Here is a 17,477-nt window from a genome sequence, read left to right on the forward strand (position 1 = left end):
TAGGTAGCAACCTATAATTTGACGGAATTGTCAGGCGCATCACTCGGCAAGCAGAGGTGTGTTTCCTCCCCAGAGAGCACGGTCCACTCTCATTCTGCTTCTGTCCCTGTTTTCATTTTTGGTGTAACGTCTCTTTGTCTGGCTGGTTTGAAGTTCACAGCCTGGAAGGCTCAGCTCCTTCCCACCTGTGCCCTCCACACAGGCACACTTCCACCCTGACCTGCCCAGAATGTGGCACTACAGCCCTTGTGATTTTCCACGAGCCAGCATGGCTCTGGCTTTTCCTGCCCGGAAGTACATTCTCCAGTGACTCACCCAGTTGGTATGGGAATAAGGGCCCCCAGAGTAAGTCTCACTTGTCTGGGGGACCATGGGACACCCCAATTCCCTCCACCAATGGGAGGGCTCTAATACTGGGTCATGTTTTCCTGGTGATGCTTTTCACTTTCTAGGCCTGGGGGTGAGCACTGGGTTTCTCCTGGTCTAGGGGCTTAGGGGACAGGAGATGGAACCTGTGGGATACCTGACATCATTGGTCCCCTGTGACTGTTTTCTTAAGGCCTTCTCTGTTATGTGAAGTCACATTTCCTGGGGAAGGCTTTCATCATTGGTTCAATAAATCACATTTCTTTCAAGGCTCATTTATAGAACATACTCTGTGTGCCAAGCACTTGGCTGGGGCCAACAGAAAGAACATAGGCCAGATCACACTTAGGCAGAGGACGCTGACAGTAAGCATGAAGACACAAATGTGCAGTAGTCACAAATGCTAAGAAGAAAGCAAAGCACACAGGGACGGAGATGCATGCCAGCCAGGGATCCCTCTGGGAAGAGGTGACATTTGAATAGAGACCTGAAGAGCAAGGAGAAGCTGGCCTGGTGGTAAACTGAGCCTGTTCGGGAGACTTAGGACATCCAGGAGGCGGGAGACAAGAGAGAGCAGAGGAAGTAAGTGTTGGTCTCATCAACCTGATGCTCGGCACCGCCCTGTGAGGCCCTGTACACACAACCCTCCGTGTCTCTGAGCATCAATTTCCTCAGCTTTCAATGGGCCAACTGTGTGTTCCCTCCTCTTCCTCTCCAAGAACACTGGGAGGTCTTCATGAGATGTGGCATGTAAAAGGTGTAGCCCCATGCCTAGTCTGCAGCAATCATTCAAGAGAGAGAGAGAAAGAGAGAGAGAGAGAGAGAGAGAGAGAGAGAGAGAGAGAGAGAGAGAGAGAGAGAGATCTTGTGAGTGGCATCCATGCCTCCACAGCTGCAGCCCAGGAGGAGGGCTCCTAACCCTTCCTCTTTACCTTACAGTTTCCTGCCCTGCTCTGGACGCCCCCGCTGATGGCAGGAAGTTCGGAAGCAAGTACTTAGTGGATCATGAAGTCCATTTTACCTGCAACCCTGGGTTCCAGCTGGTTGGTCCCAGCAGCGTGGTGTGTCTTGCTAACGGCACCTGGGATGAAGAAAAGCCGCACTGCAGAGGTATGGCCATTCTGCCCCCTCCACACCACACAGCGTGGGTGTGTTGGTCAAAAAGGGTCATGCCAGAGACATCTGATTCTCTCTTTTCTTTGTGTGTGTGTGTGAGGGAGAGACAGAGAGACAGAGACAGAGAGAGACAGAGACAGAGAAAGACAGAGAGTTCAGGTAAAGACATGGATTAACCCGTAGGTTGTCGGTTTGTCCTCAGTCTCATTATTTGCCACTGTGTATACCAGGCTGGCCGGTCAGCAAACTTGCAGGGTTACCATAGTCCACTGGCCAGCCAGTCTAGTTGAAGTAGAAGGCTCCAAGTCTTGAAATAAAGTGGACAGTTTCAAGACATCCGACACCCTATTCTGGATTCTGTGGTCACTACACACATATGGTACATGAACACACAGACAGGCACACACGTGCATATAACATAAATGAACATTTTCAAATTTTCCCCAAAATATTAGGTGATAAAGAAGGACACACGGAATGGAGGCAAAGACACATGAGCCATAAAGACACTATAGAGCTTTTATTCTCTGGTTTCAACTCTGTCTCATATACATACATATATACATACATACACACACATAAGTACATACATACAAACATATGTCCATACATACATATGGAATTTTGAAATTTATGCCCTGGCAATGCTGAGGTATGCATGGCGGCTTTGTTTAACTTGTTCATATTGGGTTTCATGGTCTAAGTTGATGAGGATAACTGACCAGGTCTCTTCTTCAAGAGGGCACCAGATCTCATTATAGATAGTTGTGAGCCACTATATATGTGTGTGTGTGTGTGTGTGTGTGTGTGTGTGTGTGTGTGTATACATACACATATATATTCATGTTGGAAAAGTGAATTTGAATTTCTTGGTATTGAAGTATCTAGAACCATTAAATAAACAAACAAATAAATAATAAATAAATAACCAAAGTAATTGATTGTGAAAGTGTAAAAGCCCAAGCGAAGTTCCATGGCTTCAGAGTGGCCATTCTGTGTATAAGTTTCCTGAGATGGTCAGAATTGGGACTGGGCCAGTGGGTGGTTGCCTTAAACCAACTGTGTGATGCTTGACTTGCGAGTTGGTTAGAATAAAGTGATTATATTTAATTTCTTTTTCAAGATGAGATCTTGGATATTTTTCGTCTCACTAAGTGTAAACTGGGCCTAGACGTTTACACTGTACTGATGGCACGAACTAGGTTACAACCAACTGGATCAACAAGCCGCTAGGCTCAGCCTCCTCCAAGTTGGCACGCTGTGCCTGCATTGGCACACATGGGTGCTGTCTTCAGCCAGGGCCGCACAGCAATGCCAGATAGCTGCTACTGAATCTTCTCAGGGAACTATGACCATCCTGATTCTGGGGATGAGTCTTAGCGTTGCTGGAGTTGTTAGGATCAGAACTCAGCCCTGGCAGCCTTAACTACACTTGGCCACCTGTCCTTGATGGGCCAATTAAACAGACAAGTAGTAGTGAAAACCAAGTATAAAGGCCTGAGCTTGGGCCCCAGCACCCACATAAAAGCAGGGTGTGATGGTGTGTATCTGTAACTCCAGCACTGGGGGCTGAGGGACAGGCAGGTCATCAGAGTCTGTTGGCCAGCTAAGCTAGTGGAATTGATGAGCTCTGAGTTCTCAAAAACTAAGACAGGGGGCCTGGAAAGATGGCTCAGTGGTTAAGAGCACTTGCTGCACTTCCAGAAGACCTGGGTTCAATTCCTAGCACCCACGTGGTGGCTCACGCACAACTGTCTATAACTCCAGTTCCAGGGGATCCAATGCTTTCTTCTGGCTTCTGTGGACACCAGACATATACACGATGCAAGACATACATGCAGACAAAACACATATTCACATGGAATAATCTAAACATGAACAGCAGTAGAGAAAGACACTCAGTGTTGACTCCTGATCCCTATTCTGGCATGCGACGCTTATACACACACACACACACACATAGACACACATACACACACACATACACACACACATACACACACACACACACACATACACACACATACACACACACATACACACACACATACACACACACACACACACATACACACACACATACACATACACACACACACACACACATACACACACACACACATACACACACACACATACACACACACATACACACACACACACACATACACACACACACATACACACACACACACACACATACACACACACACACATACACACACACACACATACACACACACACATACACACACACATACACACACACACACATACACACACACATACACACACACACACATACACACACACATACACACACACACATACACACACATACACACACACACACACACACATACACACACACACATACACACACACACACACACATACACACACTCACTCACACACACACATACACACATACACATACACACACACACACACACATACACACACACACACACACACACACACACACAACAAAGAACTGTATACAGTCTCTTCCTGGGAGACAAGTTCCTCCTCTGGTTGGCACCATGTTTTAGCCTTTCCTTCCCCCAGGATGAGATTCCTGGAAAAATTCCAATTCTTGCTGTCCTTTGTCTCAGTCCTATGAGAGCCAATGGGTGGGAGTGTCAATTCCAAATGTCTTCAGAACGCCTCCTCTCCTGCCAAGACAGTTCCATTGGGCTGGAGCTCAGCAATCTGGTGACCAGCAGCTGCTGAGTGTGCCCAGTTCAATTTCCACATCAGCAGTTCTGTCGCTGTGTGTTGTGACCACGGGGAACAAAAATCTTAATTACGGCCCTTCACGTCAAGACACAAAATCTCAGTGCCAGTGAAACACTTGGCAGCGCTTTAATAACTGTCCAGTGCCCACTCCGCAGTCAACTGATTGGAAAGAGGGTGATGAACCCTACTTGGCCTAGAAGGAAATTATATATAACAGCACCATTAAAGATGCAGCAGACAGAGGAGCTCTGGAAATCCAGAGTGGAAAGCAGCCAGTCGGCATTGCGGGTCTCTGTGAAGGGCATTGTTGTTATTCTTGTTCTTGCTCCTTTTGAGACAGAGCCTCGTATAACCCAGGCTGGCCTTGAACTCCATGTGTAGCCAAGGATGACCCTGATCTTCTGACCCTCTGGCCTCTACCTCCTGAGTGCTGCTGCAATTACACTGAGTTTTTGTGGTGCCAGAGATTAAATCCAAAGCTTTGTCCATGGTAGGCAAGAGCTCCATCAGCTGAGTGTCAGCTCCAGTCCAAGGGTGGGTTTTTTTAGGGTGTGCGGCTTCCTGAGTTGGAGAAGTCATAGCCATTCATTTTGACTCTTTTGACCCCAGGGAAAACCAAAGGAAACACTTCAGAGCAGTAAACCCCTTTGCCGCTTACCACAGTCATGAAGCACTTCCCTACAGGGGCCATTCAATACTTTCCTAGGTAACCTTTCTCCTGTTTTCATAGGCTTAAAAGTGTCAATCATTTTAGACATTTTTTTCTCTCATTAAGAAAAAAGTTCAGCCAGGTGATGCCAGTGCATGCCTTTAATCCCAGCACCCAGGAGGCAGAGACAGATGGATCTTTGTGAGTTTGAGGCCAGCCTCGTTTACATAGTGAGTTCCAGGACAGTGGGAACTACATAATGGAGAGACCTTATTTCAAAAGGAAGAGAAGGAGAAAGAAAAGGAGAGGAGAGGAGAGGAGAGGAGAGGAGAGGAGAGGAGAGGAGAGGAGAGGAGAGGAGAGGAGAGGAAAGGAAAGGAAAGGAAAGGAAAGGAAAGGAAAGGAACGGAAAAGAACCATTGAGGGAGAGATGGCTCAGAGGCCGAGAGCACCAGCTGCTCCTGCAGAGGATCTGGGTTCAGTTCCCAGCACCCACAGCTCTGCTCATTACTGTCTGTAATTCCAGTTTCAGGGGATTCAGGCACTGCACACGTGTGGTACTCACACATACATGCAGGCATACAATTCATAGACATAAAATAAAAATATACTTTAAAAAAGAAAAAAATTTAACACATAGAAGTAAAGAAGGAAGATCTTATAAACTAAAACTCCAGTAACTTTCACAAGGTAAATTTCTTAGTGTCATAAAATGTCTAGCTCAAATGCAATTTTCCCTATTGTTTTTAACACTGTTTGAATTGGAACCCAGACCGTATTTCTAACTGGTTGTCCTGTCTCTTACGTCTCTGGAAGTGTCCCTTGGGTTCTCCTTCTGAGATTCATTGGTTGATACTTCAAGAAAAATTCAGGGCTGGTTCTCTGAGCTCACACATTTTAGAGACAATCTATTAAAGGTCAGCTTGATTGGAGGTAAAACTGGCCATCTCACCTTCTGCTCCCTTGACTCTTTTAGATGCTATGCATCTGATCACAGGCATAGGCTACCACACCCAGTTTTATGCTGAGGACCAAGCCCAGACCCTGATGCATGCTAGGCAAGCAGTCTGCCAATTAGGTTATACCCCGAGCCAGGACTCTTTAATAGAAAACCTTAGTGCCAGGGGGAGTCTGGACAAGAATCCCCAAAAGTTTCACGCCAAAATGTTGACGAGAACCCAAGTTGAACACAAAGAAAACAAGTGCAAATATGATATTGTTGTTCACCGGGCGGTGGTGGTGCACGCCTTTAATCCCAGCACTGGGGTGGCAGAGGCAGGCGGATCTCTGTGAGTTCGAGACCAGCCTGGTCTATAAGAGCTAGTTCCAGGACAGGCTCCAAAACCACAGAGAAACCCTGTCTCGAAAAACAAAAAAAACAAAAAAAACAAAAACAAAAAAAAAAAACAAAAAAAGATATTGTTGTTCACATAAAGATGCCATCAGGAGGGTCAGAGAGTTGACTCAGCCGTTCAAAGTCCTTGCTCCTCTTGATGAGGACCTGGGTTTAGTTCCAAGAATGCACAACCCCTCACGGTCATCTGTAACTCCAGTGCCTGGGGAATCTTTTGCCCTCTTCTGGCCTTGATGGGAATTGCATGCATGGGATACACATGCACATACATGCAGGCAACTCACTCAAACACGTAAGATAATAAAATAGATCTAAAAACAAAATGGATATCATCAAGACAGAGCTGAGGAGGTAGGAGGTTCTGGTTTTGGTCATGATAGAAAAATAACAGGAAAGGAAATTTTAGAGGCCTGAAGGTGCTAAAGGCCCACGGGAAACTTACTTCATGTAAGTACGAGTGGGGGAAGAAAGGACTCCTGCTAAACCCATGCAAGCTGGTGTACAAAAATAAAAATAAAAATAAATGGAGAACAAGTTTCCATAAATAACAAAGACTTGCCAGAAATACATTCCCTTAAAACAGAAGGAAATTATAAGCCAGTACTTCGGATCAAGTCAATAGAAGGTTGTAAAATATAAAGACTACGAAACATCTAGCCTCAGCAGGGAAAGGCTCTCACCCCCAAGCCTGATGACCTGAGTTCAATCCCTGGAACCCACAGGGTAGATGCAAAGAACAAACTCTTAAAAAGTTATTCTCTAACCTCTCCACTCATGACATTCATGTGTTCCCTGCCCTCCCCCCAAATCAAAATAATGAAATGTAAAAGCAACATTAAAAATAAGAAAATCTTAGAAATAAAGTCACTGGAATAATGGGAAATTTAAAACGAAGTTCAGAAGCCAGGAAAAAGTAGAATGAAAAAGGAAAAGGGGTGGGGAAAGGAATGGGAATGTAGCTGTACTACAGTAGCGTGTTTGCTCTGTGTGCATGAGGCCCTGAGTTCAAAGCCCAGCACCACACAAATCAGGCATGGTGGTTCAGGCCTGTAACCTTACCACTCAAGATGAGGAGACAGGAAATCAAAGATCAAGGTCATCTGCCGCTATATATTAAGATCAAGACCAGCCTCTGCTACTGGAGACCCCGACTCAAATACATACATGCATGCATATATACATGCATACATAAATATTTTTAAGAGAGAAAAAGGTAGAGTATACTTATGACAATTCACTTTCATGAAGCACAAGTATTCATGAAACAGGAGACAGAACCATAACTGTGCCCACGCTTTGTTTGACTCGCCAGCCTTTCTTCCCATCACTGCCATGGCCCTCTTCACAGTTCTAAAGTCATAACTGAATGCCACATCCTGGGATACCCTTGAATGTGATGACAACTGTCCTTCAATTGGGACATAGCATTTGCCTGCCTGGGCATCAGGCCATTGAATACCTCTGACTGCCCGTCAAGATAAGAAACGCAGAACGTCTGCCTGGAGCCTGCAGAGAAATGAATACGCGGGGCACCTGTTCACATCTCGGTCACCCTAGCCCCTCCTGACGGGCTCAGGTGCAAGCGCGGCTCAGTGTCTTCCACTGGAGTCTCCCCGAGGACAGATAACGGCTGTGGTGTGCTGACACCAAGCTGAGGGATATAAACGGTCACACTCTCTGGCTTCCTTCCCGTACCTTCATGGTTTATTGATCTGCCCGCTTTCAGAGGGGGGCAGTAAGCAAAGATAGGGTTGGACCTTGAGAGACCTTGGAAGACTGACAGGGCCTGGGGGGAGGGGGCAATTGTGCATGGTATGGTCTTGAGTGCATTCCTGGAAATTGATCATCCAAAACAGGCTGACTGGGAAGCATGTCATCAACCCGAGGGTACGGGGAGATGGAAATAGTGCCTTCTCTGTGGATGTGGACAGCCTGAGTCTTGAGGGACCCAGAATGAGGCTGTGGTTCTCGCTGGACGCAGAGCCCCTGCTTCTTCCTCTTGAGAGACACACAGAGAAAGGTCATTAGGCCTGAAGGGGACATTCTCGTGTCTCCCTCCTCTGAGAGATGCTCAGAGGCTAAGAGCAAGTACTGTTCTACACTGTAGCGAAGTTAGCGAGCTGACAAAGCTCCTTTTGGACAGAAATGGCTCCTGTGTGCCTGTGCTTAAATGGGCCTGGGACATTTGGAACAGTGAAGGTTTTACAAAATCATCTTTTCCAAAGTAAGACATTTTGTAAGTATTTGTTGTCGAAAAGGGAAGAATACAAAAAGTATAAATGAGAAAAAACTAAAAACAAACAAACGAAAAACAAAAAACCACCCATTAACCTAGCACAGAAAATTGGAAACTCAAGTTTCCTGTGCATGCAGGGCAGGTGTGCAACTGCTGAGCTACCTAACTCAGGGGGGAAAAAAATCTATTGAACATTTAAAATTCTCTTTCTTTCTGCCTCCGTTTCCCTCTCCTCCCCTCCTTTTCTCTCCTCTCTTCTTCATGGAACAGCTCCCCCATTGATGGAGCTCAGGGGTACTGAGTATAAATTCAGAGAGTTAATTTCCGTCATCTCTGGATATTCCATTGAACCATCCTCTCTCCCCCTTTTAATTTCTTGGAACTTAGCTCCTGTTTGAAAGATGATCCAGGGATGACAATGCGGCTCAGTTAGAGTAAGGCTAGCGGGCACGAGGCCCTGGGTTCCAGCCCCAGCATCAAATAAAAACGGGCATAGTGATACATAAGTGTTAATCCTAGCACCCAGGAGGTGGAAGCAGGAAGTCCCTAAATTCAGTTTCATCCTTGCCTTCAAAGAGAGGGAGTTCAAGGCCAGCCTGGGCTCCACCTTGGAGCAGCGTTAAAGAGCAGAAGGGTCTCCCTCACAAGCAGATGCCAACACCTGGCTGCGGCTGTGTACACTACACCCTCGTAAATTACAGCACCGGGTTTCTTCACGGAGCCTGGATGGTGCTCTGGCAGTTCCTGCACACAGAGCCCCGTGTGGGCATAGTGTGAGGCAGGGGCTGCACTCAGCTCCCCGGTTACTCCGCAGTTCCCACAGGTAGAGAGAGGGCAAGGACAAGGTGAAAACGGAGAAAGCCGGGGTAGTGGTGTGGAACAAGTCTGTTCCCAGGAGGCTGAGGCAGGAGGATCACAAGCAAGGGTGCCCAGCTGGGCTTCATAATGAGACCTCGTCTCAAAAACAAACCAGAACCCAAGCCAGACAGGAAGCTGGAGTGGTCCTACCATGTAAGGGAAAACCCGTAGTTGGTTTTTGCTTGATTTCACACTGGAATCTGCGTAATCACGTGTTGACTTCCTTTCCTAGCCGCCAGTGAGTGCTCTAGCCAGCCTTGTCACAATGGGGGCACGTGTGTGGAAGGAGCCAACCAGTACAGATGCATCTGTCCTCCAGGGAAAACTGGCAACCACTGTCAGAATCAGACCCAGCCTGGTATGTAGCCACTGCGGGACTTGGTAAGGATGCTCCCCTGGGGGCTGGCAAGGATGCTGGTCATGGTCACCAAAGGCAGATACGTCAGGAATTCTTGGTTACCATGCATTGAACTGATCCCTAAGGTACTCATTTGGATGGGCTTAGCTCTTTTTTTTTTTTTTACAATTTATTTATTATTTTGTGTGCATTGGTATTTCGCCTGCATATATGTCTATGTGAAGGTATCAGATCCCCTGGAACTGGAGTTATAAACAGTCATGAACTGCCACAGGGGTGCTGGGAGTTGAACCCTGGTCCCCTGGAAGAACAGCCAGTGCTCTTAACCTCTCAGCCATCTCTCCAGTCCCATTAGCTCTTTTTTTATAACCAGAGATTATAAAGATTATTGATCCTTCCTTTGGAGAGATAGACTCCAAATTAACAGCATGCGTCTTAGGACCTGGGAAGACACACTGGGGCACCTTTGCCTGGTTGGTGTTTCATCCACTAGCAGAATCACTTTTTCTTCCCATTCCTATCACACCCTGCAGAGTTAGCAGGGCAAGGTGTTTTAGATATAAATAACCAGACATTTGATTAGTGAGTTCCAGCAGGTACTAATCTTGCAGAGGTCAGGGGTTCCCAGCACCCACATGGTGCCCACAGCCACATGTAACTAACTCTCCAGTTCCAAGGAGATCAAGAAATCCTCTTCTGGCCTCCATGGGCACCAGGCACCACAGACTGTACATATATACACACAGGCACTTACCCATAATATTTTTTTAAAAAAATTCTTTCATCCCCACACTCAGGAGGCAGAGGCAGGAGTTAAAGGCCAGCTTGGTCTGCACAGTGAGTTCTAGGCCAGCCTACATAGTGAGACCCTGGTTTTGCTTGTTTTTTTCCCATTTACTTTATTTTTATTGTGGTTTGAAAACAACTGTCTGTTCTTGGAAAGACACAAAAACTGTAATAAAAGAACAATTTTATTGAGGAGGCCACAAGCTTGTATACACAAGTGTATACACACACACACACACCAGAAAAAGAAGAGGCTCAAATTTTTAAACTTTAGAGCTCCCTGCATTGTGGGCATTGTGGGCATTGTGGGCATTGTGGGCATTGTGCTCCCTGCACTGTGGGTATTACACAAGATTGTAAAATGAATCTCGGACTTCATACTGCAGTACACCTGGCTGTCCCGCTATTGCATTCTACTCTCTTGCGAGTCCTGTCCGGGTCGCAGTCCCTCTCTTTAGGTTGAAAATGAAAATGAGTTTTATGCCCTGGCAATGCTGAAGCATGCGTGGGCAACCGGTATATGGCGGTTCTGTTGAACTTGTCCATAATTGGGTTTCATGGTCTAAGCTGATGAAGTTTCCTCCTCAAGAGGGCACCAGATCTCATTACAGATAGTTGGTAAAGTAATGGTTGCTGGGAATTGAACTCAGGACTTTTCACTTGTCATTCCTTCCCTTCTGTGGAGTACACATTGGGAGATAGGGTCTCGCCCGTCCTGGGGAGCACAGCAGGTGCTGGAGGGGTGGGGCGGGTCAGGCGCTGAGTGTGTCTTCTTCCCGCAGAGGCCCCAGAGGATGGTGTGATCAGCGACCCCGGGGCCCCGGAAGGCGGCATGCACAGCGACTCCGCCTTCAGTCACCCGCCGCATTGCACGCAGGTGGGGCAGGAGCAGCATTGCAGCTGCGAGGCGGGATTCCAGTTGAGCGGCACCCTGGGCAGCGACGCCGTCTGCCTGGGTAGGATTGGGCTCCGCGGGGGAGCGGGGACCACGGGAGGAGACTTGAGGACGTGAGCCTGGGAACAAACGGTCCCCTCTGCAGTCCTGGGGCGGAGTGCGAGGTGGGGCGAGGTTCTCCCTGGGCATGGTCTCAGAAATATCTGTGATTTGCCTTTAGATAAGGGTTGCCAAGATGAATGAAATTAACGGGTAGACTTCAGGGGGATTCTAGAGAAAGACATGGCTGCGAGCCCATCTTGGGTCTCCTCCCAGTGTACACTCTTATCTTCCCACGGCTGGCTCCCAGGGCCTTCTCTGAGACAGTATACACAGCAGATAGAGTGCTGGGGATTTGCATTCAGTCTCTAGAGCACTTGCCTAGCATGCACAAGACCCTTAGTGCAACCTCATCACCGCTTAAACTTGGAGTGCCGTTGCAACACTTGAGATAATGGAGGCAAGAGGGTCAAAAGTTCAAGGCCATCTTCTGTAACACAGGAGCGGGTAGGGGAGGAAGAAGACAGTCAAGGGGTGATAGCCTGGAGGAGCCTTTTGCCTACAAGTGTCTACAGCCTCCTCCCCGCCTCTGGGGGGCGTGGCCAGCGAGTCGCTGGGAACATTTATGGCAGACAGAGCCATGGGCACAACCTGAGATTCATTCCCTAGTCACCTCCTCAGTTTAACTAACTCTAGATTCCGCTTTTGATAACAGCTAGACAACAGTGCCATCCTGAGATCTGGCCAGTTAATGCTAAGAGGTTCATTTCACAGCATTAGAAGTAAAACTACTCCCCATCGCCTTCTAAAGAGGATATCAATGTACAGCCCAGACTGGCCTCAAATGGAGATCCATGCTTCAACCTCCCAAATGCTGAGCATACAGACCTGCCACACCCAGGCTGCAGGGTCTCTCTTACCTCATTCTCCATTGCTGAAAATGAGGAGGGCTAAGCTAGGTGTCAGAATCTGGTTTTCCTCTCCCAGTGGGGTACCTGACTTGCTAGACTTTGTAACATTTCCCAAGTCAGACTGAGGAGCCCTCCTAGGGTCGCCCACATCAGCTCCTCCCAATCCTCCCTTCAGCTCTCTTGGCCCTAGACTGGGGGAAGAGGAGCATCTGGGATGTAGCTTGTCGCTTCATCCAGCTGTTTAGGCACAGCTGCCAACGAGTCTAGTTGATGGAGACCGCACAGCCTCCTGGAATCAAGGGCACTTTTGTCCCCAGATGTGAACGAGTGTGAGATCTACGGGCAGGAGGGACGCCCCCGGCTCTGCTTGCATACCTGTGTGAACACTGCTGGCTCCTTCCGCTGTGCCTGCCCCAGTGGATACGGGGTCCTGGCTGATGGCAAGACCTGTGAGGGTGAGTGAGGCCGCAGCAGAGGCGGGTGACCACCAGGCTAGAGGTCACCCCTGCTCTCACCCGATTCCCATTCGGGAGGGATTAGGCTAAAAGAATCAAAGCCGGGTACACATTCAATCTTGGAAAAGAAGTTAATCAAGAGAACTCTCAAAGATCAGGTTATATATCTTCTATACAAATTAGCTGTTTAACCAGCCAGCCTCTTCTGACCTCATGTGAGTGACATTTCTGGGGAAGGTCTCTTCCTCTTTTTCAGCAATACCTTCAGCCAGACCTGAACCCAAAGGCCAAAAAGCCAGCCAGAGTCCACTCTACTGGAATCTGAAGGGACCTAGGAGGCTTCATGGCCCTGTGTGTCCACCCACTAGTGTCCTCTGACTATAGGTGCTGTACCTCAGCATGGCCAGGCTCTACAGCACTGGCCACGTGTGGTGGCTAGCTAGGACAACAGAGACACAGAGCCAGCAGTGACAGGCAAGGGTTAGGGGCCGGCCTCAGAGGAGCCTGACCACAGTTGTGGCTGGAGTGTACATCTACCACCAGGCTGCCCCCAGGCTGAAAACAGAGACCACAGCTGCTCAGCCTCCATATGCAGGCTCCACTAGACACCTGAGGCCTGAAAACAAGAGGGCCTGGGGGCCAAAAGGCCTGAGAGCCTAGGCAGACAGCCGGGCCAGTCAGTCTCCCAGGAACAGAGAATAGATCAGAGCATGGGGTGTAAATGCAAAACACCTCAGCTTCTACCTAAGGGCCACCCATCCATTGTGACCCCCTGGATGACAGGGCTGAGGGTTCTCTGTTTCCAGAAACGGTGCAGATAGCCCCTTCACCAGCAAGGAGTGTCTGCAGGGCAAGTGGGGCATAGAAAGGAGAGGCTGAAGCTGCAGTCCCCTTCATGGACAGCAGACAAATCTAGCGGAGGCTGGGCACACCAACAGGAGGCCTTCCGCTGCCACACCTCCTCTGAAGAGAAACATAGAGATCAATAACATAGATACATCAGTTCTCCATATTAACACAATCAGAATACAGCAGCCCCTCCCTCCGTCCATGGGTCAATACCCAAATCTAGTTGAACGGTATTAACCCTACTTGCACAACGATTCTGTCCTATAGTACCTACCTAGCGTGAAGTTTGATTTATAAAGTAGGCAGATCAAGCAAAAACAATAACTAATGACAAGATAAATAACTATAATATATTATAATAAAATTTATTTAAAAAACCAATGAATTACCTGTTTCTAGAGATTTTTTTTAAAGATTTATTTATTTATTAAGTATACAACATTCTGCTTTCATGTATGACTGCACGCCAGAGGAGGGTGCCAGATCTCATTACAGATGGTTGTGAGCCACCATGTGGTTGCTGGGAATCGAACTCAGGACCTCTGGAAGAGCAGCCAGTGCTCTTAACCACTGAGCCATCTCTCTAGCCCCTAGAGATTTTTATTTAATATTTTCAAGCTACAGTTGGCCACAGGTAAGTCATTTGGGGCTGCTGTACACAGTTCAGGCCTGAAGGGAAAGCAGAGTCTCCTCTTACTTAGCTCTATTGGGGCTTGGGGCTTCGGGGGGGGGACCTCTGGGGAGAATGCGGCTGCTTCAGGCTCACACTGGGAGGATGTCCAGGCCTGACTCCTCCATGGACGAGACACAGTGAAGGGAACCCAGCAGGCATCAAAAAAATGGCTCTGAATTACTGGAGAAGGCCAAGAGAAAGGGCTGGGGGCTAAGTCACAGACTGACTTGGAATATAAAGAGAGAGGTGGTTCTCTGGTGACATCTTATGAGACTGCAATGTATGTAGAGGAGTGGGCAGCAGGGGAATAGGAGATGCCCAGACAGCTATTATCACACCTACCCACCTATACTTCCACTAACCCACCCACCCATTGATCTATCCTCCACCATCCGCCCCATCTCCTTCTCACAGGGCTCATAGGAGTCCACATCGGAGTCCTTGGGCTTGGGGAGGGACAGCCTCCAGCCGGATAAACTCACTGGATGTCTGTAAAGGGCACAGAGAACTCTGATTTAAAACGACTGAGCAGGGATGTTTGCTTTTAGTATGAGAGGCAGGCATCCCTAAAGGTTTGAGTCTGATCATGGCATTAAGGAGACTCAAAAGCACTTAGGGCTGAGAAGCAGGCAGGCGACTCACTTGGTGTTGACACGAACCCCTACCACTTGTCACACCCCAGGAAAAGAAGACAGCATCCCAGGGAAGGGGCTTCACCCCCAGAGTCCTAGAGTACATCTGCAGGACCTCAGTTTCAGATGTTGAAAGAAAACAGAATACCTGATAGGTTCTTGCTCTTAGGGGGTGGGCTCCTGGCACTCACTAGCCAGCCGACCTAGCGGAACCAGTGAATCTCAGATTCAGTGAGAGACCCCGTTTAAAAAAACAGTGTGGATATGTAATTGAGGAAAATACCCAAATAGTCAACCTCTGGTCTCTGAATACATACACGCTACATGCATGACACACAGAGTAAGTGTTGGGTGTTTGGAAAGTTCATCCCTGGTGGAGTCTCCCATCCCATTGCCTATTGGGGTTTCAAGTGGCTGTATTGAGACAGGAAAGGCAGGAAGATTCACAGCCTTCATTGTATCTCCTGAAATACAGATGTTGATGAGTGTGTGAGCTCACAGCACACGTGCCCCCAAGGGACCACATGCTTTAACACTGGAGGAAGTTTCCAGTGTGTCAAACCTGAGTGCCCTGAGGCCAGCGGCAACATAAGCTACGTGAAGACATCTCTCTTGTGAGTAGATCCGGAGCATGGATCCATGGCCACGGCTGGGCATGCAGTTTATGGGGAGGGAGGATAGTTTCACCGTACACAGGAAATAGGAGAGACAGAGAAGCTTCTCTGAGATTCCATTTCTCCTACAACTGCCAACTCACATGAAGCGCAGACATTTTGTGCTTCCAAAGAGATGCTAGAGTCTACAGGAGTGTGGCCTCTTCAGGAGGGCAGAGGGGGCAGCCCCTCTTGAGTTTCCCCAAGCCTAACCGTCTCCATTTTACCTCTGCTCCAGCCAGTGCGAGCGAAGCCCCTGTCCCATGGATAACAGGCTGTGTCGCCACATGCCGAAGACCGTCACCTTCCACTACCTCTCTCTACCTTCCAACCTGAAGACGCCCGCCACGCTCTTCCGCATGGCCACAGCCTCAGTTCCTGGCCAGTCTGGGCCCAACAGCCTGCGCTTCAGAATTGTGGGTGGGAACAGCCGTGGCTACTTTGTAATACAGCGCTCAGACCGGCAGACAGGGGAGCTCATCCTTAAACAGACCCTGAAAGGGCCTCAGACTGTGCAGGTGGACGTTGACATGTCAGAATACCTAGTCCGCTCCTACCAGGCCATCCACACTGCCAAAATCACCATCTTTGTGTCTCCCTATGAATTCTAAGGACGCCATGGTAGTCGGAGGACTGAGATTTGAGATCTGGGTTGATTTCTCTTCTCCAACGACACAGCTGAAGGCAAGAGCTGCGACGGTCATTGGCCATTTCTCCTCTTTGTCGTGTTCCCACACACATTGCCTGTTCATCAGGGAGGGCTTCTAGAGCAATGTGCTGTGCTTTGTCCCACGGGCCGGCACAGAAGGGAAGCCAGAATACAAATGCTGTACCACCATTGCTCTTCTCGTTTTTTCTGCTCTAAGTCCCACTGCAGCTCTCCTCTTTGGAGACAGCACAGAATCTCAAAATGCTGTGTGAACGATTGTGTGAGTTTGAATGAGCTGAGGTGGGGAAGGAGCTCATGGGGCCTGCCTGAGATACAGGCTGACTGTTCTGCATTGAGGTTGCCACGCTTGTTCTGGCTGAGCATGTTCTAGCTCTGTGAACGGTCTAACATCCCTGTGAGCCTTCTTGGGGAGGGGAGGCTGTAGGAGAGCCTAGGAACCCCCAGCGGATCCTACTAGACCAAGGAGTCAACATTCAATCATGGATTCTGCCAGAGTTTCTTCACTTTAGAGAAAACATGTCTCAAAAACATGACCTGGTATTATGGCTGTGGAAATAGAGTTCTCCTCTCTGCCCATCTGACTTCTCCCTGAGCTGGAGGGCGCATTCTGGCATGGGATAGCTCTCTTCCAGGCCAGGTTGGACATAGAAGGACAAGAGAGTGAGAGAGGTAATGTTTCCAATTGTTTCACTCGTTTCTCTATAGGTTGGTCACATGGGAGATCAGGAAGGATGGCATCTGGTCATGGCATGTTTAGAATACTCAAATCGTCTTTCATTTCATGGCTTTCTTCTGTTGCCGCTGCTGGAAGAACCAAGTGGTGATGTCTTCTTCTAGATGAACAGAGCAGGAAAACTCTCCCTAGCACTGAGAACTGGGTGGGATGGGGGAAACCCCTTCAATTCCAATTTAAAACTAGATGGGTTGAGAGGAGTTACAGAGTCCAAATATGCATTAATCTACTGATATTGCTTTTTATAGCTTTTATTTAAAAACAGTTTCTTGAGGATGGGACAGGCGGATCGTGAGTTCGAGGACACCCCCCTGGATAACGCAGTGGGACTGTGTCCCAAACAAGACAAGGGGGCTGGACCCGTAGCTTGTTTGGGAGAGTTATTACCTAGCATGTACGAAGGCTTCAGTTCATTTTCGGGCACTGCATAAAACTGAGTACGGTTCTACATATCTCGGTTGCATAGCCAGTTTGAGGCAGGCCTGGACTACATGAAACTCTTATC

The 17,477-nt window shown here is 48.2% G+C and overlaps 1 protein-coding gene across 1 annotated transcript in view; it reads left to right on the top strand.

The window, feature by feature from the left end:
• Positions 1-16,399, top strand: part of Fbln7 (fibulin 7) — a 33,768-nt gene extending 17,369 nt beyond the window's left edge. The window contains exons 3-8 of the mRNA XM_075963818.1: positions 1,306-1,476; positions 9,551-9,676; positions 11,245-11,418; positions 12,625-12,762; positions 15,392-15,530; positions 15,808-16,399. Coding sequence (XP_075819933.1) covers positions 1,306-1,476; positions 9,551-9,676; positions 11,245-11,418; positions 12,625-12,762; positions 15,392-15,530; positions 15,808-16,180 — 1,121 coding nt within the window. The 3' untranslated portion in view covers positions 16,181-16,399. The remainder of the gene's footprint in view (positions 1-1,305; positions 1,477-9,550; positions 9,677-11,244; positions 11,419-12,624; positions 12,763-15,391; positions 15,531-15,807) is intronic.
• The last annotated feature ends 1,078 nt before the right edge of the window (positions 16,400-17,477 follow it).

The sequence above is a fragment of the Microtus pennsylvanicus genome, chromosome 2 (assembly GCF_037038515.1).
Source record: "Microtus pennsylvanicus isolate mMicPen1 chromosome 2, mMicPen1.hap1, whole genome shotgun sequence".
Classification (NCBI taxonomy): Eukaryota; Metazoa; Chordata; class Mammalia; order Rodentia; family Cricetidae; genus Microtus; species Microtus pennsylvanicus.